This window comes from Triticum aestivum, chromosome 7D (assembly GCF_018294505.1).
Source record: "Triticum aestivum cultivar Chinese Spring chromosome 7D, IWGSC CS RefSeq v2.1, whole genome shotgun sequence".
In the NCBI taxonomy this organism is placed as follows: Eukaryota; Viridiplantae; Streptophyta; class Magnoliopsida; order Poales; family Poaceae; genus Triticum; species Triticum aestivum.
Window position 1 is genome coordinate 381,355,785 of NC_057814.1, and position 23,590 is coordinate 381,379,374.

The 23,590-nt window shown below is 46.8% G+C and overlaps 2 protein-coding genes across 4 annotated transcripts; both read right to left on the minus strand.

The window, feature by feature from the left end:
* Positions 1–8,355: 8,355 nt before the first annotated feature.
* Positions 8,356–13,630, minus strand: LOC123165933 (peroxisome biogenesis protein 2). Of its 3 annotated transcripts, none has more exons than XM_044583692.1 (8): positions 13,444–13,630; positions 12,661–12,774; positions 12,398–12,554; positions 10,785–10,921; positions 10,608–10,708; positions 10,206–10,323; positions 9,430–9,596; positions 8,356–8,804 (listed from the first exon to the last, which is right to left on the minus strand). In XM_044583692.1, exons 2-8 carry the CDS (start codon positions 12,769–12,771, stop codon positions 8,699–8,701), a joined length of 897 nt encoding a protein of 298 aa, XP_044439627.1. In that variant the 5' UTR covers positions 12,772–12,774; positions 13,444–13,630; the 3' UTR covers positions 8,356–8,698. The 3 variants fall into 3 exon arrangements, with proteins under 3 accessions (XP_044439627.1, XP_044439629.1, XP_044439628.1); XM_044583694.1 differs by lacking the exon at positions 13,444–13,630 and adding an exon at positions 13,142–13,400; XM_044583693.1 differs by lacking the exons at positions 12,398–12,554; positions 12,661–12,774 and having other exon boundaries at positions 13,444–13,610.
* Positions 13,631–17,943: 4,313 nt separating this feature from the next.
* Positions 17,944–23,497, minus strand: LOC123165032 (monodehydroascorbate reductase 5, chlorplastic). Its single transcript, XM_044582661.1, has 17 exons — positions 23,308–23,497; positions 23,030–23,240; positions 22,809–22,908; positions 22,389–22,466; positions 21,977–22,048; positions 21,759–21,877; positions 21,415–21,499; positions 21,170–21,259; positions 20,959–21,060; positions 20,778–20,867; positions 19,772–19,852; positions 19,329–19,400; positions 19,158–19,252; positions 18,994–19,082; positions 18,832–18,894; positions 18,708–18,751; positions 17,944–18,355 (listed from the first exon to the last, which is right to left on the minus strand). The coding sequence occupies exons 1-17, from the start codon at positions 23,315–23,317 to the stop codon at positions 18,242–18,244; spliced, it is 1,515 nt and encodes a 504-aa protein (XP_044438596.1). The 5' UTR covers positions 23,318–23,497; the 3' UTR covers positions 17,944–18,241.
* Between the last annotated feature and the right edge of the window lie 93 nt (positions 23,498–23,590).

Consider the following 23,590-nt stretch of genomic DNA (forward strand, 5'->3'; position numbering starts at 1 on the left):
ACTAATTAACAGAAGGGGGGCCCGCATGTCAGTGGCTGGGGGCCGCCCAGTCAGCACGTTGACCGCGGTCAACAAGTCAAGTGGGGCCCTGGGGCCCGTGTTTAGTGGCTGTGAGATGGGGCCCGAAGGGCCACGTCGGCGGGCGGCGCCGGAGACACGCCGGCGACCATCTCCGCGGCGGAGCATCGCCGGACTTCGCCGGAAAAACGCTACGGGGCACGGGGAGAGGTGCGGCTAGGCGCGTTCGATCGAGCGTCCGACGCCGCATCGATCTACGTCGGTCCCGTGGGCTAACTCGACCGGAGTGGCGCACTACATCGACGGCGGTGTCGACCGTGGCGGACGCCGGTGTTCTGGTGTCATCGCGAACAACGACAGAGGCTGCGACATGCCCAAAAGAGGGGTCCGACGGGGTCCTAGAGGTGCCCGGAGCACGACTACGAGCTCGGTTGAGCACTTTATCGTCGGTAGCGACGGCGACGAGCACCGCGGCGGAGTAAAGCTCGGGTGAAAAATGGAAGTGGCGGCTACGGGCATCTACGAGCAGCGCTGAGAGAGGGGAAAGGAGAGACTGCTCACCGGGGAGGCACACGGAGGCCACGGTGGTGGCTTAGGAGCCGCAGGGCGTCGGCAATCGGCGGAGGAGCGCCGGCGACCGTAGGCGCGGAAGAGCTCGATTCCGGGGCTGTGGTGGCACCGAGCTCGAACCCTTGGTCAGAGATGGAGTAGAGGAAGCAGGCGGAGCTGTTGGACTCCTCGGCGAGGCGCGGGGAGCATGGTGGCCGCGTTAATGGCGAACGGCGGCGATGATGGTGTTCGGGCGAGATGGAAAAGCGAGGGAGAGGAGCAGGCGGGGGAGAAAGATCTCGAGGGTTGTCGACGAGGCCTAGGGGACTCGTCCTTATCCCCTCGGCGATGTGGCGGCGTGGGGCGGCGAGCAGGTCAGGCGGGGGCGGCGAGGGGCGTGCGCCCTCGGTCGGTTGAACAGAAGAGGAGGGGGAAGACGACAAGGGGAGGGGGGAGGTGCTGGGCCGCTGGACCGATTCGGCCGGCTAGGGTGGGTCGACGGCCAGCTGGGCCGAGGCCCAGCGGGGAGGGGGGTTTCTTTTCCTTTTCTTTTCTTTTTTATTTGTAGTTTCTTTTATTTTCTTGTTTTACAAAAAAATTACCACTAGTGCCTAAATTTGTATTTATCAACAAACTACTGTGAGATTAATCCTTAACCCATAATAAAATAGTTTTAGCATTTTATAAATTCAATAGGCATTTGTTTAATTGTTTTCACTATTGTTTTAATTGTTTTAGAGCCTTTAAACATTTTGTCAAAGCTTGGTTTCTCCACCATAATTGCTTATGATTTATTTGTCACTTTTAGAACATTTTAGTTTTGACATTTGAAAAGTTTTATTGTTTGCTATATTTTGAATTGATTTTTGAATCGGTTTTGAACTAACGAAGGATTAGAAACAGTAACGGAGGTGACGTGGCATCATTAGCAGAGTTTTACTATAGCTTGATTATCCGGGCGTCACACGGCGGCTCGGGCTGGTGTGGCCAGCGGCGAGGGGAAGCCTCTGGTTTTATAGCTCCAGGCCGTGTGAACGATGTGGCGGAAGGGAAGGCGTCGCCGCGCCTGCCAGCCCGTGACGCGCCGCCCGTGAGGAATCAATGGCAAGGCTGGCCGGCGGCAGCCTTACCATTGATTCCCCGCGGGAAACCGAGGCATTTTGGAGAAGACAAGGAGCGTGCCGCTGACTCGGCGGGCCTGCGGCGCTTTCGCGCCAAAAACGCTCGCCCGGCGCCCCCGGGCGCCCCCAGCGCGCCGGCTTCGGCCTGGGGCCGCCGGCGCCGATTTCGGTTCAAGCCGGCGAAAAACGGGTTTCTGGGACGCGACTGGACCGATTTTGAGCGCGGAAAAAACGCCTGAAAAGGATCTGTTGGGAGCGTGGCTGGAGATGCTCTTATACGCGGAGGGAACAGCGCACATGCAGCTGTGGGACTTTGTTTAGGCAGGCGGACTGAGGCATTGCCGTCACGCCAGGATGAGGTAGTGTACGGTTGGTACAGGATTGTACAGATGAAGCTGGACGCACTCTTTTTTACTGATATTCGTTTGCTTTATTTACTCGTTATTTGATGCAAAAATTGTACCATCATGCTACTAGTACTTTTAGGATCCCAAGGAACGAGCTCATATACATATCTTCTCCCCCGTGCAAGAAAATTTGTACTAGTCACATGGCAAATTTTTATGGAAATTCCTATCACAAGATCAATATTTCTTTAATTTACCATCTTGCAAAAACAAATTTACCTACATTTTCTTAGATGCAAACAAAAAATTATCGTGGTATACATGATATGTACAAAAGAGATTGCCCCAATCCCTGGTAAAAACTATATAAAAAAGTGAACTCAAATCACAAAGCAAATTTGCGGCAAAAAAATATAGGTGTGAATAAATGTGTCATGGTGTGTTTGACAATTTGACATGGTAAGTTCAATAAAAACGTTGTGGATAAGAAATTTGCCATGTGTAGGGAAGTGTAAGAAAATTTGTACTGGTGACATGGTAATTTTTTTTATGAAAATAACATGTCACTAGATCATTTTTTCTTAAATTTGCCGGATCACCAAAAGAATATACCTTTTTTTTTTCCTAGATGCAAACAAAAAATGTCGTGGTGCACATGTTATATACAACAAAAATTGCCATGATCCATGGAAAAAACTATATAAAAAAGTGAACACAAATCACAAAGCAAATTTGCCATGGAAAAAAATATGTGTCACTAAATTTGTCATCGTAAGTTCAATAAAAATGTCGTGGTACGTAAAACACATTAGTGGTGGTAACTTTTTTAAATTGTAAAGTTCCCCTAATTTAGTAAACAACAATTATCTAAATTTGCCATGTGACAAAAAAAACGTTTGTAAAAAATTGCCATGATTTAGAATGAAACAAAATTCCTAAATTTTCCATGTGACATTACAAATATTTCTCAAAGCCATGTGAGCATAGCATATTTCCACAAAAAGGATCCCATGATTTTGAAAAAAAAAATCATAAATTTTCCATGTGGCTTTGCATATTTGTAAAAGATTGCCACCATTTGCGGGGACAAAAATAAAAATCTGAAATCTCCAGTACAAAAAAATTTTTAATATTTTTTTCTGAATATGGCAAGCCTGAGTAAACAAATTTGCCATGTCACTTTACAAAAGATTGCCATCTGAGCAACAAAATTACCTCTAAAAATGTCATGCTTGAGTAAAAAAAATCTGAAACTTTCCATATGATTTTCAACAAATTGCCATGTCACTTTACGAAAATTACCATGTTTTTTAGAACATTTTCTCTTAATTTTACGATGGATCAGTACTAATAATTTCATAAGTTTGCCATGCTTTTGTGGATAACATAGGTGTGGTTAAAGCATGTCGTTCTGGTACTAGATATACACAAAATTTCCTGTTGCCCACGCCCAGGGTGTTGCGTGCATAAGAAAACACGGCAAGGCAACTCCAATGGGACGACGCATTTGGTCCACACGTGTCCGTTTGAGTCAAAACAGACGAGAGCGCCAGCCCAACGTGCCGGCGTGTGTTCGTTTGGGTTGAAATGGGCGAGAACGCCGGCCCAAACCCAAATCACATTCATTCTCGTGTCAGTGTGAATTCATTTCGGGCCTAAATTTGTGCCTGATTTGTGTCCACGTGAACACGAGTTGGACACCAGAAATTCTGAACACCGAGGCTCTAGCTCATTTAGCAGGGCTAAACTTCTATCTAAGCCATTACGAGCAGAATCCGGGAGCGCTGCACGTTCGTTCGGTGTTAGCCGCCCAACCACCACCGTGATCATAGTCAATGCAGCCCACCTACCTCAGGCCAGCATGACAGCCAGTGGAAGCATCCGGAGTCCACTCTCTTTCAGTTGCAAGCTTGCGCGGGGGGGGGGGGGGGGGGGGCTCATCCACTTCTCTTCCCCACTCCCGTCCACATCTGGCCACACGTGCCCCCTCGCTGCTAGACATGAACACTAGATGCCACGGCTGGCTTCTTCGGTATGGGCAAGGGCACTGGAGGATGAGCGGGCCGACGGGAGCGCCGCATGCAGCTTGAGCGCAAGGAGGAGGAGCGCCGGTAGCGTTGGATGTGTGGCGTCCTCGTCGTCGGAGCAGCGGGAGCAGAAGGAGGAGGTGTGTGCATGGCGACAGGCAGAGCCGTCGGAGAAGGCCGCGCCGGCGGCCTACCAAACGACATTCCCCTGGGCGCAGCCGCCGGAGTTCTTTGACCTCACCCGCTCCGACGACAAGGACGACACCTAGAATTGCAGGCGAGGATGGCTGGGCGGCTGCCTCTTTTTAAAAAAAGTTATTAATGTTTTATGTTTAATTATGTTCAAAGTGGACTATGGCTAGCGGTTTTATTAAGTTTTTATTAATTAGCATGTTTTAAATTTAAATATCTATGTACCTATTTAGTCTTTTTAAGGCCGTGCAGACTAATGCGTCGGCCATATTGAACGTACCGGCCTACCCAAATCTATCCGTTCGACCGACCTAAATAGACGAAAAATGGACAAAACCACGTCCATTTATGTATGCCCGGTTGAAGTTTCCCTCAGGTCAACTCCAGCGCATGACCTCATCCCGTCTGGCCCTGTCCGTTTGGGGGAAAACGGACAAACCCCACGGCTCAGTGCATGACGACCTGGGCCCATCTCGTCCGTTTTGTGTCCGGCCCGACCAATTTCCAGCGCAAACATGCGCCCGGTTTAGGTACAAGCGGACAACGAACGGACGCGCCTCTCGTCCGCATCGAGGCCGCGTGGCAGGCGGCCACCTACCTCCCACCGCCCAAATTAACTGCGCACGCGCGGTCAGCCCCACTTGTCATCCGCCCAGACGAGCGGTCGTCGTCCTTCTTAAATGGGAAGTCGTGGACCGGTCACAATCCATGCTCCTACTCCAGTCATGCTGCCTCCTCGTAACCCGACACCCAAACCCTAGTTCTCCCCTCCCCTTCCTCGAGCTCGCCGGCCGCCGGCAGCCATGGTGTGGTGGAGCACTGGCCGCAAGGGGGCGCACGGCCACGAGGATGGTTCATCCTTCGGACGCCGCCAGCTCAGAGCCCGCACCACCCCCACGGAGGCCCCTCGCACAGTCCGCATTCGCCATCGCCCCTTCGGCCGCCCCCGCGCGCTTCCGGCAGTACGTCCACGCGGATGGTTGCCGGTGTTATTGGGAAACAGCGACACCGCTCCCTTGGAGTGACGTTCACCAGCCCAATAACTGGCATCTATCCATGGATCGGGTGCCGATCTCGCGCGATCCCGATGAGCAGATCTGCCCGCCGCGAGGAGATCGACCGCCGCCGCCGCCGCCTGCCTGACGATCTGCAGTACTATGAACCCAGGTACGCGCACGACTCCGCACTCTGGGACACCTGGTTTTGGGATTAGCACGACGTGGGGCGCGTGTCCTACTTTGCCGGTCGCCCGCGCAGAGCACCGAGCGCGTGCTCCGAGCCCTCCCCAGGTGCGCGGGCGTACGTGGGTGCATGGCATCACGCCGACGTCGTCGCCTTCGCCCTCTCCGTCACCACCACCACCTCCTTCCATGACAGAGGAGGAGGAGGCCCCGCTCATTCAGCGTGTCATGGAAGACTCCATGAACACGCACGATGAGCGCCAATGGGAGGGCTTGGACACCATGTTGGCCCTCTCTGCGGCCGGCGACGTGGTCGTACCGGAGCTGGAGATGATGGACGTGAAGGAGGAGGTGAAGGAGGAGGTGCTGGAGGAGCAGCCCATCGTCGCGTTCCACCCGCGCCTGGTGAGCCGGCGGTGGAGTTGGTCGTGCACGGCCACGGACATGGCTGACGCCGTGGGGGTCGGATCTTGGTGCCCCACGCCGCCGCAGTCACTGGAGCACGAGCCGTCGCCACGGGGGAAGGTGGTGCAGGCGCCTCCCACCTTCCTGGGGCCACCGGCCCACCTCTGGACGCCGCCGCCCTACATCGACCTCACTGGCGACGAGGACGACAACGGCGGCGCGTGAGACGAGTACGGGCTCGGCAGCAGAGCGCAGGCGGCGCTTTTTTTTAGTTTTTATGTTAATTATGTTCTAAACACCATGGAGGCCGTGAAGACTATAATGTTTAATTATGTTTTAATTATTATGTTTGCGTATTTATTTTTTCGGCATTTATTTGAGTTTTACGATTTATTTTATATTATGGCCATTCCGGGCATGATTTGAGGCGCGGCCGCGTGTTGGACGCACCGACACGACAACGGCCCAATCTGGACATGAGCTACCCCATTGCCGCCCCAAACAGACGAAAGCAGACTGAAGCGGACGTCCGTTTAGAGTCGTGCGCTGTGAGTTGGCCTAACGCAACGTTTTGACTTCCAAAAATGACCATATAGAAAAGATTGGCACAGAGCACCGAGCGCGTGCTCCGAGCCCTCCCCAGGTGCGCGGGCGTACGCGGGTGCATGGCATCATGCCGACGTCGTCGCCTTCGCCCTCTCCGTCACCACCACCACCTCCTTCCATGACAGAGGAGGAGGAGGCCCCGCTCATTCAACGTGTCATGGAAGACTCCATGAACACGCACGATAAGCGCCAATGGGAGGGCTTGGACACCATGTTGGCCCTCTCTGCGGCCGGCGACGTGGTCGTACCGGAGCTGGAGATGATGGACGTGAAGGAGGAGGTGAAGGAGGAGGTGCTGGAAGAGCAGCCCATCATCGCGTTCCACCCGCGCCTGGTGAGCCGGCGGTGGAGTTGGTCGTGCACGGCCACGGACATGGCTGACGCCGTGGGGGTCGGGTCTTGGTGCCCCACGCTGCCGCAATCACTGGAGCGCGAGCCGTCGCCACGGGGGAAGGTGGTGCAGGCGCCTCCCACCTTCCTGGGGCCACCGGCCCACCTCTGGACGCCGCCGCCCTACATCGACCTCACTGGCGACGAGGACGACAACGGCGGCGCGTGAGACGACTACGGGCTCGGCAGCAGAGCGCAGGCGGCGCTTTTTTTTAGTTTTTATGTTAATTATGTTCTAAACACCGTGGAGGCCGTGAAGACTATAATGTTTAATTATGTTTTAATTATTATGTTTGCGTATTTATTTTTCGGCATTTATTTGAGTTTTACGATTTATTTTATATTATGGCCATTCCGGGCATGATTTGGGGCGCGGCCGCGTGTTGGACGCACCGACACGACAACGGCCCAATCTGGACATGAGCTACCCCATTGCCGCCCCAAACAGACGAAAGTAGACTGAAGCGGACGTCCGTTTAGAGTCGTGCGCTGTGAGTTGGCCTAAGGCAACGTTTTGACTTCCAAAAATGACCATATAAAAAAGATTGGCACAGAACCCTCTGCCTCCTGCCGTCTCGTGTTCTAACGGACGTCCGCTGGCTGCTCCAGTAGGACCGGCCATCTCATCTACAAACCTGATTAATTAGACATGCATGCATCTACACGTCCAACAACACGCTGTTCAGCCCACATCCCAACAAACGAGTGCCAGGAGATAACGTGAGCAGGCGCGCTCGTCCGCGCTTGTGCATCTACACCTCTCCTTATCCATTCCCTCAGCCGCTTGCTCTCCCATTCCATCCGACAACGCCCGCATCCAGTTCCTCTATGCCTCCGGGATCCCTATGCTACCTCCGCCGCCGTAATGCTATTTAGCTGACATTCGCTGGGAGAGATGGTACTCCCTTTGTCCAGAATTACTATATGTATCTAAACATATTTTTAGTTTTAGATACATCTATTTTTATCCATTTTTATGACAAGTAATTTGAAACGGAGAGAGTACTTGCAAACATTTTTTTATGGCAATTTATATTGTCGCGCTAAAGACGATTTTAGTTTGCAAGTACGGCAAATTCTGATAAAAAACAAAATTGAAGCAAAATTGCCATGCTCACTAACTAAAATTGTCATCCTCAGCGTCAAAATCATTAACAGTTGCCATCCCGCCAGCAAACATTAACCAGTTATGTGGGTCCAAAATTGTTCATCATACAATATAAATCTCTAGGAGTAGAGAATGGGCCAGAAAATGCTGAGGGTGCCAAAACGGTGTGTATATCTTTCATCACCTATTTTGGCAATTTTGTGTACTTGTTTAGAATTCCAGTGGCTTCTAAACCCATATAAATTTTCATAAATGATTTAGAAGTCAAATCGCGGCTTCTAGGGACTTCGGTACAATTTGAAGTACCTCTTGGCTCTTGCCATAAAAATATACGCGGCTTCTAGGGACTTCGGGTACAATTTGAAGTACCTCTTGGCTCTTGCCATAAAAATATACGCGGCTTCTAGGGACTTCGGGTACAATTTGAAGTACCTCTTGGCTCTTGCCATAAAAATTTACAGTACCAGCTAAACTGCAAATCAGCAGAAAATTATTATATTCCACGAAAACAAACTACATGCTTTTTGCTCTAAAAGAACATAGACCCAGAATTCCATCTCGCAGACTTCTCTATAGCTTCTACAAACAAACATGATGTTTTACACCACCAGTTTCCATACAACAATTTGTCTTTGCTTCAAGTCAATAATATGTAGACTGGAGCTTCAAAAATCTGATGGTGGTGGGCGAAGAAGCGTTCTTGTTTACAACAGAGGGTGCGGGTTTGTGCAAGAATTCTTGAGCCCAAGTACAACTAACTTGATCCATGTCGTTGAATCGCGACGACAACCTCATTACAGCGTTCACATCTGTAAGAACTTGTAGCTGCAGACCGCGTCCGTAGGCAATAATAACAATACCTAAAAGCAACAAAGAATTTTCCTATCAACAAAAAGCCAACATAAAAGATGTTGAGATACAAGAAGAATGGCATAATGATCAAGGTGACATGTTGTTCAGTAATTTGGTGGGAAACAAACACGTAATAAGATTTTGTGCGTTGCGCCCAAGTGCTGCCTCATATGAAAACAATATTTCACTAAAGTATGGCTGTGGCCACGAGCAAATACTGCCACATGATGCAACTAACCTAAGACCAACCTCAAGACAAGAAGGATTTTACAGTGCCGAGTACTGATGCCTTTATTTATAAACTCTTTAACTAATATTTCATAAATTTAACATCAATGCCTGGCTGCTTCTGCATCTAGCGTTTAGCTTCATCGCTGTAATACAATGTATGTATGCACTTCTGGCTAAAACGTGGTTTGGGGCTGCATAGGTCCATTACAACCAGCTAATTCAATATGGACAATGTTTTCTCAGGATTATATATGTGACCCAAAGGTGAAGTGCATTAAATGGAAGTAGTTGGCCGTAAAGGCTGCCAAGTTAATATTCAAAATGAAATCAAACAACTGCATCAACTGTATCACAAACGGAATATATGGAAAAAAAAACTAGAGGCAATAAGAAGCAGGGTACCTGTGTTGACATGGGAGAGCTACAAAGGGAATGCTAGGACTAGAGACACATATAGGACAGTTTGCTTCGTCACCAGAAGAACTTGCTGATTTATCCTTAGAGAAAGGAAGCAGGAACTTCTTCACTGAGGATGAGTTTAAGAGGGGGAGAAGCAAAAGCAACATTTCCTGCACAAAGCAATGTTAGACACCATTTGGAAGTACCATGAAACGTCCTACTGAGTACCAAACCAAGTCATTTGAAGTTCTACACTCTAGTATCTGGATTCATTACATAGAGAATAGGAAGCACGCAATCAAGATTCCATCAAACATTTTAAGACTAGCATCCTGGTATCTCAGGATTCGAGTAACATATAAAGTTGGATCGATGAGAAAATGTTGGATAATTAAATAATTACAGAGAAGTGATACATCCGTTAATTTTGGTACCTAAGACTAATTAGACATGCAGAATGCATGTGAAGTGTAAAATTAACTACATTTACCGCTAGAGTAGAAATATTGAACTATGGAATTAATCATGGATTTTCTCACTATTAAACCTTAACAGAAATTTACTTTTTATATGTGATAGGAACATTATAAGTTTAGAACCTCCCAAGAATTTTAGAAATATATGTGACCTACATTAGCTACATGTAAGGTGTCATTTTGCATACCCTAAATGCAAAAGCCTTCGTCTAGGTAGTGTGTAATACATTATACATCACTGCATAAGTGAAAATTCTAGTTACCAGCTATTTGTCAGATAGGCACATGCAAAAGGAGATTTACCGAAAACTCATTCCAGACCAGCTGCCGATTCATGTACTCAAAGCTTACGGCTCTGTTCATATTGGGGCTCCCATACACAAGTCTTGCTTTCAGAATCCTTTCCACGAGAGTTTTATACCTGTATAAACATACACAGAAAAGCTAATAAAACATACTTGTAATGAATAAAAAAACCAGCAGCATGATCCTATAAAATCTTAAATGGCTAGCCAATTCTTGAAGTATGCTATTCCAGATCATTCAAGTACATTATGTCGTGTATAACTAATCTTAGTGGAATGCCTAAGTTCACAATACTAAAACTGTTCCTCAATTGCAAAAATATATCTTCTGTGTTAACATAATCATAATCCCAGAATATACAAAGTAATGAACATAATTAAAGAGGTAGAGAAATGATACCTTCCACCATAAAGAAACGACAACAGATTAAAGAATGAAACAGCTCTGTATAGTCCTTCGGCGTGCTGCACCAAGCCCCACGCACGACGTGCTAGTGGTCTCTATAATACAAAATAAGAGTTATTAGCATGATCAAAAAGGATTTGAAGTTTCCAGAAATAATTTTTGAAAGGTAACCTGTTCAGAATCACCCCATCGACGGAAAGCAGAAAAAGATTGCAATCGGGACAATAGGTATTGGCCACCAACAGTGCTAATACAGTATAAGATCTTCTGAGAAACTGAAAGTCCAGGTCCTTCCAGACCTGTTCTGACTGAAAAATACATGGAATTCATCAGTTATTGCTCAGATAATATTAAACCATTAACAGTTAACAAAAGGGAAATCAATTATTTGCCCTCCACTTAGATTGCAATCTAGGATTAACCCTCATTCCCAATGTAGTTGATTCTTTAACCTGTTTCAATGTAATCTGTTCACGATTTTCCGTTACTTCTTTAACTTTCCATCCTTAATCCCCGCCAGAAGACATTTTTGCTCTTTCACACAAAGTCCAAACCAGGGGACTGGTCCAACTAATTCTCCCCTCCAAACCCTGTACACCTCCCATGCCACAGACAATCAGCCACAGCTAGCAATGGCAGAGGCTACAAGCAGCGGTGCTGCATGTCATCATGCCAACTCACTGCCCTGACTGAATGCTCACAAGCCCATTGGCATCTACTCCATCTGCATTGTCCAGGAAGGGGTTGTCTAAGGCCGGTCTCATGAGTCTTTGCCCCTCCCTCCTAAACTTTTACCACATCAAATTGCTTCTTTGTTCAATTGATCGTTTCTAATTGTGGGGCTTAAGTGTGTTGTTTTGTGCTAAGTGGAGATGAGGAAGTTAGAGACCGGTGTATCACTGGGGTATGACCTGGCACTCGATGCCAAACCCAAAATGAAGGCAACCAGGTGCAACAACAATGAGGCAATGAGTGGCAAAAGAAAAAAGAAAGGGAACCAAGTAGGCCTTCCCCTCTGGTACTTGTCACCACTCATACTCACTAGATCGTGAATTAATAACATAAACTTTCTGAGCTAATTGGGTATAAACATGAGAAAGCCTTAGGTTTTGACCCTTGTAAAAGGTTGATTTGGTTGAAATATAGTTTCCTAACTGACCTATATGCCAGTAACAACAGGATTTTTTAACAACATATTTTATCCAATAATAATTATCATCTAAATACTTTAAGTTTATGTCTGAGCTTAATGATTCTCAGGCAAGGCGCCTTTACTTCATATCTGAGGTCCCTTCAGATCATAAGCATCAAATGTGCCTCTCACTTTTGAATACATTGGGGAAAGGATACATAGAAAGTGTCAAACAACATGTATCTGCACACTGTATCTCGTTCTCCCAAATGAGAACTTTTGTAGGTGCGGTCACAGGATGTTTCGTTGTGTTTATGCTCAATGGATATTATAAAATTCAAAACACACATGCCCTGAGTTAGCTGCAAACAAGCTCACACCTAAGGATGCTGATCCATCCCAACTTCAACGTCATATACTCATACGTGACTCAACTGAAGTAAAATGGTATTCTGATGCCAGGGTGATGCACAGATCAGAATGCATTACAAGCAGCTGGTAACCCTGTACACACTTGACAACAATCTAAGTTATGTTGAGAACAATTCAAATTACGTTACCACTCTAATCAGCACGATTACCAAGAACAAAGGCACAAAACATATCATACACAAAGCGGAAACAGTTGAGAGAAAATTGTATGGTCAAATACCCTCTTTTCCTGCGATGGGTGCTGCCCGTTCATCTCTATACCTCAAGTTCATGAGTGCATTCCCTGGGGTTGGCTTGTCTACCCAAATTGAGAACCTCCAGATGAGGAACTCAAGGAACGCATCGAGTTCAGGCTCATACTGAAATAAGAGTCCTGGCTGATACCAACGAAAAACATCAACACTGAAAGCTATAAGGGGCAACGCACCTATGTGCAAGCCATGAGAGGGACACCCAAATCAAGATGATTACTGGAGAAAGTACCTTCATCAAAGAGAATACTTTGACTAACTGCTCTTTCAACATGGCGGACATTTCAACATCAAGCCTCGCAGCATCAAACTGGTTGACTCTAGATATTGTAATCGGTATCATGGTCTGCATTTACACGAAAGAAATCACAACATGTATAAGCCTCATGGCATAGTGACTATTATCCTGCCCATTTGGCAAACAAAATCATGAGTCTGCCCCCTTGTTAGGACAGTTATTAATTGTTTCGCTTAACAGTTCGGAAACAAGTTGTGTGCTCATCTTTTAAACTTGTGTGGAAAATAAAGCTGAAGTTTATGTTTGATGTGCAACAAAAGAAAGGTGGGCAAACACCCAGATATTGAAAAGCGGGTTCAGCAATACCAGTTCCAGCCTAGCAATCTTTAACATGATACATGATGGGGGTTCATCTGTGCTCCCAAAATTCGGGAGAATAAAAAGGATTCCCAAAAGGATAAGGCCAGGGGCGGACCTGGCTAACGTGGGGGCATGGGGGGCTCGGCTGAAGACCCAAAATTATGGAAAATAAACTAATTCTGGTCTCTACTCCACCACGCGGCAAACAAATCCACCACGAACTGGATGGACTAGAAGGAAGGAGAGGCAGATTTGGATGAGATCGGTCGCAGAGAGCAAAGTGAAGGTATGACCACGAGGAAGATGACGAGGGATCTCCGGCTAGAGGACAGTCACCGCGCGGGATGCGGTGGAAGGGGGTTTTGAGGGGCGGTGAACGGTCGGAAGAAAAAGAAGGGAAGGGAGAGGAGAGCTCACCGCGCCGGCGCTCCGGCCGCCGGAGAAGCAGGAGGTCCGCTTTCCTCCTCGTGGACCAGAGGTTTTCTCCTTCTTTTTCTCCGCTTTTTTTAAGGGCAGCTGGTTTAGTTTTTTTAGGCATATGGTGGATTGAGGATTTGTTCGGTTTTTGCAGGGATTCGCTTTTGTTCATTCCATTAGGGCAAATCATGTTCAAGCCCAAACGGATCGGTTGGGGTTATAAACATTATCTGGGCAAACCATACCTGGCCAAACGGGCCGGCCCGGCACGGCATGGCCCGGCCCATCGTAATCGTACCTGGCCCGGCACGGCCCGCCAAGGCATGATTACTATACGGGCCGTGTCGTGCCGGCCCGCGTGCTGCGCCCCCAGGCCCAGGCACGGCCCAGTTAGTAAACAGGCCGGCACGTTGGCCTGTTTAGCACGGTGGGCCGCATATTTTCAGCTTGTTATTTGACGCACTGAGCGTTTTTAGCCTATTTTTACATGTTGGGCCATATATAGATGTATAAAAAAATAAAAAATGTAATCGGGCCGTGCCGTGCCGGCCCGCGTGCCCAGCCTCCAGGCCCAGACACGGCCCAGGGCGTGCCGCGTGCCGGGCTCGGCCCGTTTAGCCCGTGTCGTGCCTGGCCCAAGGCGGGCCGTGCCGGCGTGCTCACGGGTCGGCCCGAAAAAACGGCCCATTTGGCCAGCTATAAGGCAAACATGTTTGTTTTTTCTTTTCTTTTTCTTCTTTAGCATAGAAAGATGGCAAAACCTGTTTAAGTAGGTCTGACTTTTGTCATTGTCTTTATAAGAAAGCGAATGAACGGTTTATGAGATATAGTTTTTTTTTGCGAATACGCCAAGCTTGCGTATCATTGCATTAATAGAAGGAATAGAAATGGTACAGATAGGGATACAACACATGACACGAACGCAGACAGGCGTGAAACATGGTGCCCGGAGCAGAAAGATGAGGGATGCTCGGCCCGAACAGAGGATACATCACAGCTAACCTACCAAACCCGGACCAAGAGCGGCAACGCCGAACCAACAAGAACACCAACATCTCGACAACCAAAACCGAGGACACCGCGAGCGAGCAAGATAGCGCCTTCAGGAAGGAGGACGACGCCGAGACGCCGTCGCCATCCGGTCTGGATGAACCAGACCTAGGGTTTCCCCTGAGCTCGAAGAGGGGCGCAGCCGAGGGCCTTGACAGCGCCTCCAAGAAGGAAACGACATCCACAGACGCCGCCGCTGCCAGCATCGGCAAGCCGAGCAGGGATTTCTCCCTGGGCTGAGGCCGAGCAATCCCATAGCGACCGTATCTGGAAATGAAGATGAAGAAGCCAACGCCAGTCGGAGCTACCATGTCGGAAGGGGGTTGGCGGGCTGCATCTGCCGTCGGAGGATGGCACCGCCTCCGAACCCACGAGCATTGGACCTGGCAAAAGGGGGGCTTTGAGGCGTACAAGGTAGGGCAGGTGACGGAGCAAACCAAGAGGGGGGTGGGGTGGCGGCGATTGGCAACGCTGACAAGGTAGGACTAGAGGTACGCAGATCCTAATTGTCGTGGCCATAGTTGTCGAGACGTCGGGGACCCAAGCGAGCTGGAAGGAACGCAGTTGCTGGGTCGCCGAGGCCGGAGCCGCCCAGCAGAGGATGCCGGCAGCCATGGACACCGGAGGGACGCGGGTCCAAGGTCGTCGGGGCCGAAGCAGCGCCAACAAGTACCCGCCTTGAGGGCTTCATGACTGCCACTAGCACTGTAGACTCGTCGCCACCGCGAAAGCCGTCGCCGTGGCTCAGGGGAGAGGACGGGCCGCCGGTGACGGGGGGCCCGCCTGCAGGCAGGCTGGCCGCGGACACCCCCGTGACCGGCCGCAGATCCCGTGCCCAACCAAGGACACCAGCACCAACAGGGTTGGGTTGCGTAGGGATGGGGAGGGAGGACTGCAGGGGGCGGCGCCCTGTGGATGTGACCGGCACGCCGCGCCTGTCGGCAGAAGCGTGCAACAGCTGGGTGGGGGGCGCCCACGCAAGAGCCTGGTGACGCGGGGCGCAGGGGACGGATCTGGCGCGCACGACCTTGCAGACCGACCCTCCTGCGGCGGCACAGCAGAGGCTGGCGGGGAGGTGGTGCGTCCCATGCGGTGGCGGCGGATCTAGGGACGGGGCGAGGTGGGGAAGTGCGTTGGGAGAGGGAGAACGGGTCCGCCCCGCCGCCGCCATCCCGAGGCGCGGCACGGCTTCACCGGACGGCTCTCCGGCGGCGGTGCAGCGGGGGCGGGCGGATGGGGAGGTTTCCTGACGGCGGCGGACGTAGTTTTCCCCGTGTCGCCAGGGAGGGCGACGCGGGGGCGTTTCCAGGAAGCAGAATTTCTTACTTTGTATGATATGTTTGATATAGCTTTCGTTCTTTATGAGATATAGTTAGTTTTCATCTCAGTAAAAGTTTGATTGTAATTGGGTCAATAAAGCCTGATTTAAAATCAATAAAGCATATTATGATAGCTTTTTTTATTGTGATGATGGTGTCATGGTGATCGAAAAACAAGTGGTGCCAAACCAAGGTAAAAACGACTATATGTAATTAATGACTATATGTTATTAATTGCGTAAAGAATATGCAAGAAGGGAATGTCAAAAGTTATTAAACATGTCACGGGGATAAAAGAAAGGCGTCAAACCTCCGTAAAAAGCGACTAGGTTCTATTCATGGCGCTAAGAGGATACGAGAAATAGGCGTCAAGTTTATTAATCGTGTAAGAGGATACGAGAAAGAGACGACAAACCAACCTAAAACACGACTAGGCTTTATTAGTGGCCCCATGAGGATACAAGAAAGAGGCGTCAAACTCATGTAAAAATAACATAGTTTTTCTCTCACACCGCCTGGCAAGGTCATTGTTTCCTACCGCATCCAGTCACTAATAAAGCATGTGTGTGTGGTGGGTGGGAGGGGTGGGCGCGCACGTGCGTGTGGGTGTGTGTAAGTGTTGGAAGGGGGAGCTTGCAAGAGTGTCATCTCATAGATTAAAGATCAAATCTATTGCCCGTGTGTCAAACGGTGGCGGTGGCCGTAGCGGGGGAAATTTGAACAATATTCTCCCGGTCGATTTCTCAGGGAAAACATTTCATTGGTTGGTAAAAGCATATTCGAATGGTCGGCAACACTACCATCAAATATGGTTGAAGCCTTGAAGGTGGAGGTGGTATATGATGTTTGTGTTGTTTGATTGTTTCTACCTTTGTATCTATTTTCTTACCATACTAGTCATTGTGTACGTGCAATGTATGTTAATTTGAAAGTATATTAAATGCATGCGAATATTAAGTAAGATATTAATTGCGTGTTATTATATGATTAGCACTATATTTGACATGAAATTAACTGCCGCTAAACGTGTTGAGCGTTCGTCATTGAAGCAGTCTAGGTCGTTTGATTGACATGATTTGATGGCCGAGATTAATTGAATTTGCCCTTTTGGTTTTTTTATATTGGTATAGATAAATTTGAACCAATAAGCTTATGGTTTTTTTTTTCTAAAAAAATAGTGGATTAAAAATGTCGTCGAATGATGTAGGCTCAGTAAATAAGATGAAGTCTGAAACGACAAGATCACAGTCAATCTCCACCTCCTACTCGCACCCTCCCGATTGTACCACGCCCCATTCTCCTCTTCTCCCGATCACCAATTCCCCAACCATAGGAACGGCCATGCTCCATTCTCCCGATCACCAATTCCCCAACTATAGGAACCACTCACTAGTGTCTCCACCATACAAGGAGTCGGCAACTACACCGCCACCCTTCATCATTGTGCTGATGCGTCCGATGGGTGCCCGCCGAACATGGATACCCATTGTCCATGGGCGCTCGATGGATAGGGTATGAATAGGATTTTCTATGACCATGAGAAAGATGGCATGGATATGGAATTTTATCCATTGCCCATGAGCGCTTGATGGATAGGGTATGAGTAGGATTTTCTATAACCATGAGAAAGATGGCATGGGTATGGAATTTTGTACCCGCACCGGACCCTACCCAATGCCATCCTTAACAATAAGGGGTGCAAATGGGTACAATCCTTTCGTTCAACCAGGTGAACTGAAATTTCAATAGTCTGTTGAATTGAGGGAACGGGTACCCCAAGGGTCACAAATTTTCATCTGTATAGACAATGCTGACAAACCTTTCCACTTCCAACATGTTCAGAAAAGAGTACTCTTCAGAAAATTGGATGACCACACCAAGAGAATTCTTGTGTATTTCATGAGAAACAGTAGACCTCACGAAAGTTTTCCAAGATCTGCACTGAGAACTCAAGAACTCCCGGTAAAACATGAATAAGATACATGATTTAAATCGAAATGATCATAAGTTTCTTTAATTAGCATATGGAATCCATTGTTCAAACTTCAAACTGCAAAATAAATGTTTCCATACCATCATTATCCTCCTCAACCCCTCAATGGATGGTCAAAGTTTATTTCAAGCTAGAAAATGGCGGATGATCATAAGTTTTATTAATGTGCCTATAGTTTATACCACCCAATGTTCAAACCTGCAAAAGAAAATATTCCCATTCCATCATATCTTCCTCAACCCCTCAAAAGGGTGGTCAAAGTTTATGCCAAGCTAGAAAATGGCGACTGAGGGGCATCTAGGAAAATTACAAACCCCGCATAGAACGGATACTATGGCCGCATTATTGTCATCGTAGTCCTGACTTTTCAAAATAAGCTGCAGTCCCAAACAGAAGAGGCCATATGTGTTGACAACTAGTTAAACAAAGAGCCAGACTAAAGAGAGCTTCTCGCGATCTCTAATGCATCTTCGACTGAAGTCGCACTCTTGAGCTTAGCTTTGTCGACAATGGGCTGTGATCTCGCGAGCTTTGGAAGAAGCGAGAATTCCTGAAATATTGCAGAGATGTTGTTAGGAATCCGGAATGGTTCTTATAAATGAAGTCCAGAATTGAAATACAATAGGAATTGCAAGTTCTTTGGTCATGGCAAGATTTCTCTTCAAGACTAGAGATTTTTTGTCCTCTCAATTATTTAGCATGATTGTAACTTAAACTGATTAATAAACTCTTTCCACAGAAAAGAAGGCCATCGCAAGTTTTTGTGTGTGTGTGTGTGTGTGAATAAGGGTCATGGCAAGGCATATGTGCTATCATTTAAATGGCTACTATCTCGGTATTAAGTCCAGTAGAAGTTGCAAGAAGATATTGCCATGTTGAAGGTGTTGTCCGCATTTTATTACCTCTGGGGTTCCACTCTCAAGGAAAACACCCTTCAATCGACTATCTGCAAGATATAACAAGGTAAAAGATTGTCATAAAGAAGTCCAACTGAGAGTAATGATAAATATTGAAAACAACAATTACCAGAGTCGATCCAGAAGGTAGCAATTTTAGGATCAAAGTTCCCTACTTCAATTGTTTCACCAACTGCGTAGTGAACAAGAGAGGACACAGATTTTGTGATTATTGATGTTCAATAACAAGGATCAACATTATAAGGTAGAAATTGGAAAGGGGCAACCATACCGTTATCTCCGTAGAATTGCCACCAAATTTTCCTGGAGCTTCCTTCATACTCAAAAACTCGAGAATAGAAATACGGAAGGTAGTCATACCTACATCAGAGATGGCAAATCAAGCACAGCACCAGTAGGTAAACTGATAGATACACCTTATAACCATTAACTTACGCTTTTGCCTGGGATGTTAACAGTGTTTCTATACAATGTTGTGCAGACTTTCTGGCATGATCCACATGCTCCACTCGAGCTATTCTATCATACATCTGTAGAAAAGCTCACAGAAAGTTGTATTCTGGGATCCAACATTTCCTTATTTGAGATAAATGCACAGAAACCTACCTTGAGCGGAAAAGCTGCCACATCTCCAATAGCAAAGATGCTAGGTATACTTGTTCTAAACATGGAATCAACCTACAAAGAAGAACCAACAGATCATCTAAGGGTGACAAAATTCAGACAGCAGCACATCTTTTACAAGGAAAGTGTAATGACAGTAGAGGTGACAGAGCTGAATCACTAAATTGATATCAAAGGTCTAACTGGAAAAATCATCTAATTTACTTTATGCATTGTTATAATTAATAAATACATCTAATCTTATCACTACTACAGGTACAAAATGACAAAGCAAGCAGTCCCTTAAACCTTCAAGCAACTAGAGAGGGTAAAACCACAACTTGGTGTCCAATAGAGAACAATAATGACCCATGCTACTAACATACATCATACTGCAGAGTATAGTCAAATCAAATAAGGTTCATTAACTTCTGGATGGAACAAACCTCTATTCCACCAACTTCGATGTTAACTCCCACAGCTTCGAAGGGGCTGACAGATGGTTTTGCTCCTATACCAACAATAACCTGCATTACATTGTAATGTCAACATAAGAAGATCTCATGATATGAATCCATACGGTTTCAGTAGTTTAAGAATACGTACATAAGAAGATAATATCAAATATAATAAATAGTAGCTGATGCTCCTACTGATAATATAATAAACTGTATGTAACTTCTGTTGCCTCAGCAGACATTTGATCACGACACACATTTTGGGCTAATACTACCTTTCACCAAACAGAGGCTGGCGCCAACAATATCCAACCACGACCAGCAGGGTTTCTAAGCAGATTAGTTTGTGGACAGCGAGAACAATACTGAGTCTGATTCTTGAGAAATCAAGTTGGTTTCCTAATCAAAGATTTAAAAGACTTCCTCATTCTCCCCCTCTCTTCCCCTCCACTAGAGCCACCACCATCAGCATTACCATGAAACCTCCATACTGAAAACTCGGCATTTTCTACCCATCACACACCAGAACTTACTGGTTTCCAGAATTTAGGACTTTGCTTGTCAGTCTAGTTTATTAGCTAACCATAAAATGTACTCCCTCCGTTCCGAATTACTTGTCGCAGGTATGGATGTATCTAGATGTATTTTAGTTCTAGATACATCCATTTCTGCGACGAGTAATTTAGAACGGAGGGAGTAGAAGGATAGACACCTATCATAGACTCTACTTCACTTCTGAGGAATTAGGTTGTCTACATGCTTTCTACTAAGAGGATTTCAAAGATAAGTTGGTTATTATCAAATGCCTTTCGAACATAATATCAAGTGGATCTAAGTGGTCATAATCTTGTCATTAAATAATCTAATATAACGGGTGCTCTTAATAAGGCCAAGACCAACAGTGGGAACTCAAATGCAGGAATCTCGATGATTTTCATGGTTTAGGATTTGGTACTGCAGCATAAGAACGTGTTGAGAAAATAAAGATCGTAACTGTATCAGCTTCAACAACAGAACCATCTTTAAGTATAGCTGAAGACACCCTTCCATCAGAGCCAGCATCAAGTTTGTCAATAAGAGCTCCCTGGATACCATAAATATACACATTCAACATGATATAGTAGGAAAAATCAAGACAAACAAATGATGTTAACGGATTGGTGGAACTCTGTCACCTTTACGAATTTAACGCCATTTTGCTCATACAGTTCCTCATACTTCTTAGCAAGGGAAGGCGTAAACAATCTTGGCATTATGTGATCTTCTGGGAATATTATCTATATACAAAGCAATTTTAGTTATACAACTGGCACTTGCAATGCATAAAGAGAATAAAAACATGCTTCAGATATATCAGAACTGAAGAAAATAAGATAGTGTCGTTACAGTTGTGTCAAGATTCCAGCCACAAGCTGCAGCAGCCACCTCCATGCCAATATAGCCCCCACCAATAACAACAATTTTCTTTGCTTTTCCCTACCAAATTAACCCAAATATCAGTTCAGCAGAAAAGTTAAAAGTGTGAATATACAAAACAAGGAATAATTTTAGATCACTATTGTCATGTCGCACGAGAGAAACCTATTTTAGTACATGAGAAACATCTATCGTTATTTTTGTACTGAGCATACCAATGAAGATACTAGAGAATCAGCATCAGCAACATCACGTATATAGTGAACTCCAGGTAAGTCTCCTCCAATTTTCTCAGGTAGTCTGAAACAAGCATCAACATTACAAGCACGAATAAGCAATGACGAAATTCATGAAAACCATGTGAAATGTACAAGGCTTCTATATCTACTTGTTCAGTTTATTGCATCATTGCAAAAGCGTGGGAATTTTATTTACCTTGCCTCTTAGGAGCACAAAGTTATAGCAGGAATTGGTATCATGGTAACTTGGTAAGGATATTACAATCTGGTTTTCCACATTAAAACCACTACTAATATATGCATAATGGATTGTGATATACCTTGCAGCTGCACAACCAGTAGAAATGATAAGTGACCCATACTTCAGAATTTTCCCTGATGAAGTTTTCAAGGTCTGTGTTTTGCCATCAAATGCTTCAACTGGATCCTCATACAGCACCTTTCAGAAAGGAGAAATGGTTTCAGACCAAGGGGATTCTTGTATTATTATGCAACACACTAAACAAAAAAAGGACAGTAGCATCAAGTTCATAACTACCTCTATGCCATTCTCCTTGTACCATTCAGCAGTCTGCCTCTGGCCACCAGATCCAACACAGGTATGGAATCCCTGCCACAAGAGAAACATTCGAGTTTTAAGGCTGCATGCCTGCATTTGCAGATTTTATCTTGATGCTGAACTATGCAGGACACCAATGTACCATATAAGCTAAAAGAATGCTAATTCACGGATAGCAACAAATGATGACAGTGTAATGTTTACATATTGGAGTAGATTTCACTCAAGTCGGAACAAATGACATGGTGATGACTTAAGTAAATTTCTGTCCATTATTACGTCAAGAATGCTCAACAGAGAAAGAGGTTAAAAAGATTGGTAATCCCAAATCAACAGACTATCACTACTGTCACTTCCTGTTGTTAAATTGTCCAAACTCCAAAGTACTTACAGGTAGGCGTGCCGGCTTCTTTTCTGGTGGAAACAGATAGCCTTTGGTCAGTGCCGGTCGCTCGTATGGTGGAACAGCCTGCACCACAACAAGCACACACCATCAGAAATCAGCACACATAGGCTCAAAAGAAAAATGTGGAAGTACTGGTAGTTTCTAGTACGTCCACATATTATACTCCCTCCGTTCATTATTATAAGATGTTTTGGATATTTCAATATGGACTACGTAGGGACTGAAATGAGTGAACAAAAACAGTAAAACTTGTCTATATACATCTGATTCAGAAAAAAAGTTAGAACATCTTATAATAGTGAACGGATGGAATAGCAATTACAGAACAAAATTATGCGCTGGGCAGGGAATAACAATGAAGAATCCACTTGTGTAATTAATTAACTGATGCGCGATGGGCATTACCTCTTTGGAGACGATGCAGAGGCGGCCGTCGGCCATGCCATGCTCGACGAACGTCCTGGCCGCGTAGCCCGCCGCGTTCCCGCCGCCCACGATCACGTACCTGCAGATGGTCGATACATGAACCGTAAGTAGGGACAGGCTTGGCAGAGGACAAGGACTGAAGCAGCCGGACTCGGATCAAGAGAGCCTGGCCTAGGGGGTAAGAGGGAGGGAGCACCCACTCGCGGTTCTGGTTGTCAAAGACGGCGGCCGCGACGGAGCAGTTCCTCCTGCGGGTGGCCGCCGATGCGAGGGCGCCGCCTCCGGCGCCAAGGCGTCGCAGCGCCCAGGACGTCTGCGAGTAGCACCCCATCCCCGCCGCCGCCGCTGCCGCCGCGGAAGCCATCTGCGCCGCCTTTCGCCGGAGAGCTAGAGCCACCTCCAAGGAAAAAACTGACCAACGGGCGGCGAATCAGAACTCGGAAGGGTTTGGGGGGAGCTGCGGGGTCGCGACGAGAACCTGAAGTCATGGCCTCTCCCCACAGGCGGCGCTTATAGGAGAGGGAGCGAGTAGAGGGAATAGTTTAATGGTGGGGGAGGCTCTCAAAGGGACGCTGGCCGTTGCGGCGGGCCAAGGGGCGGGACGGCGACGACGAACGGGCAGATCAGACGGACGGACTGGGGAGAGAAGACGCTCCACGTGTACTCTAGTTTTTTTTTTGCTAATCTGCCCTCCTAGAATGTTTAATTGCGTGTCATGCCACTTGAGATTGGTCATGTTTGTATTTTTATACAGCAAGAAT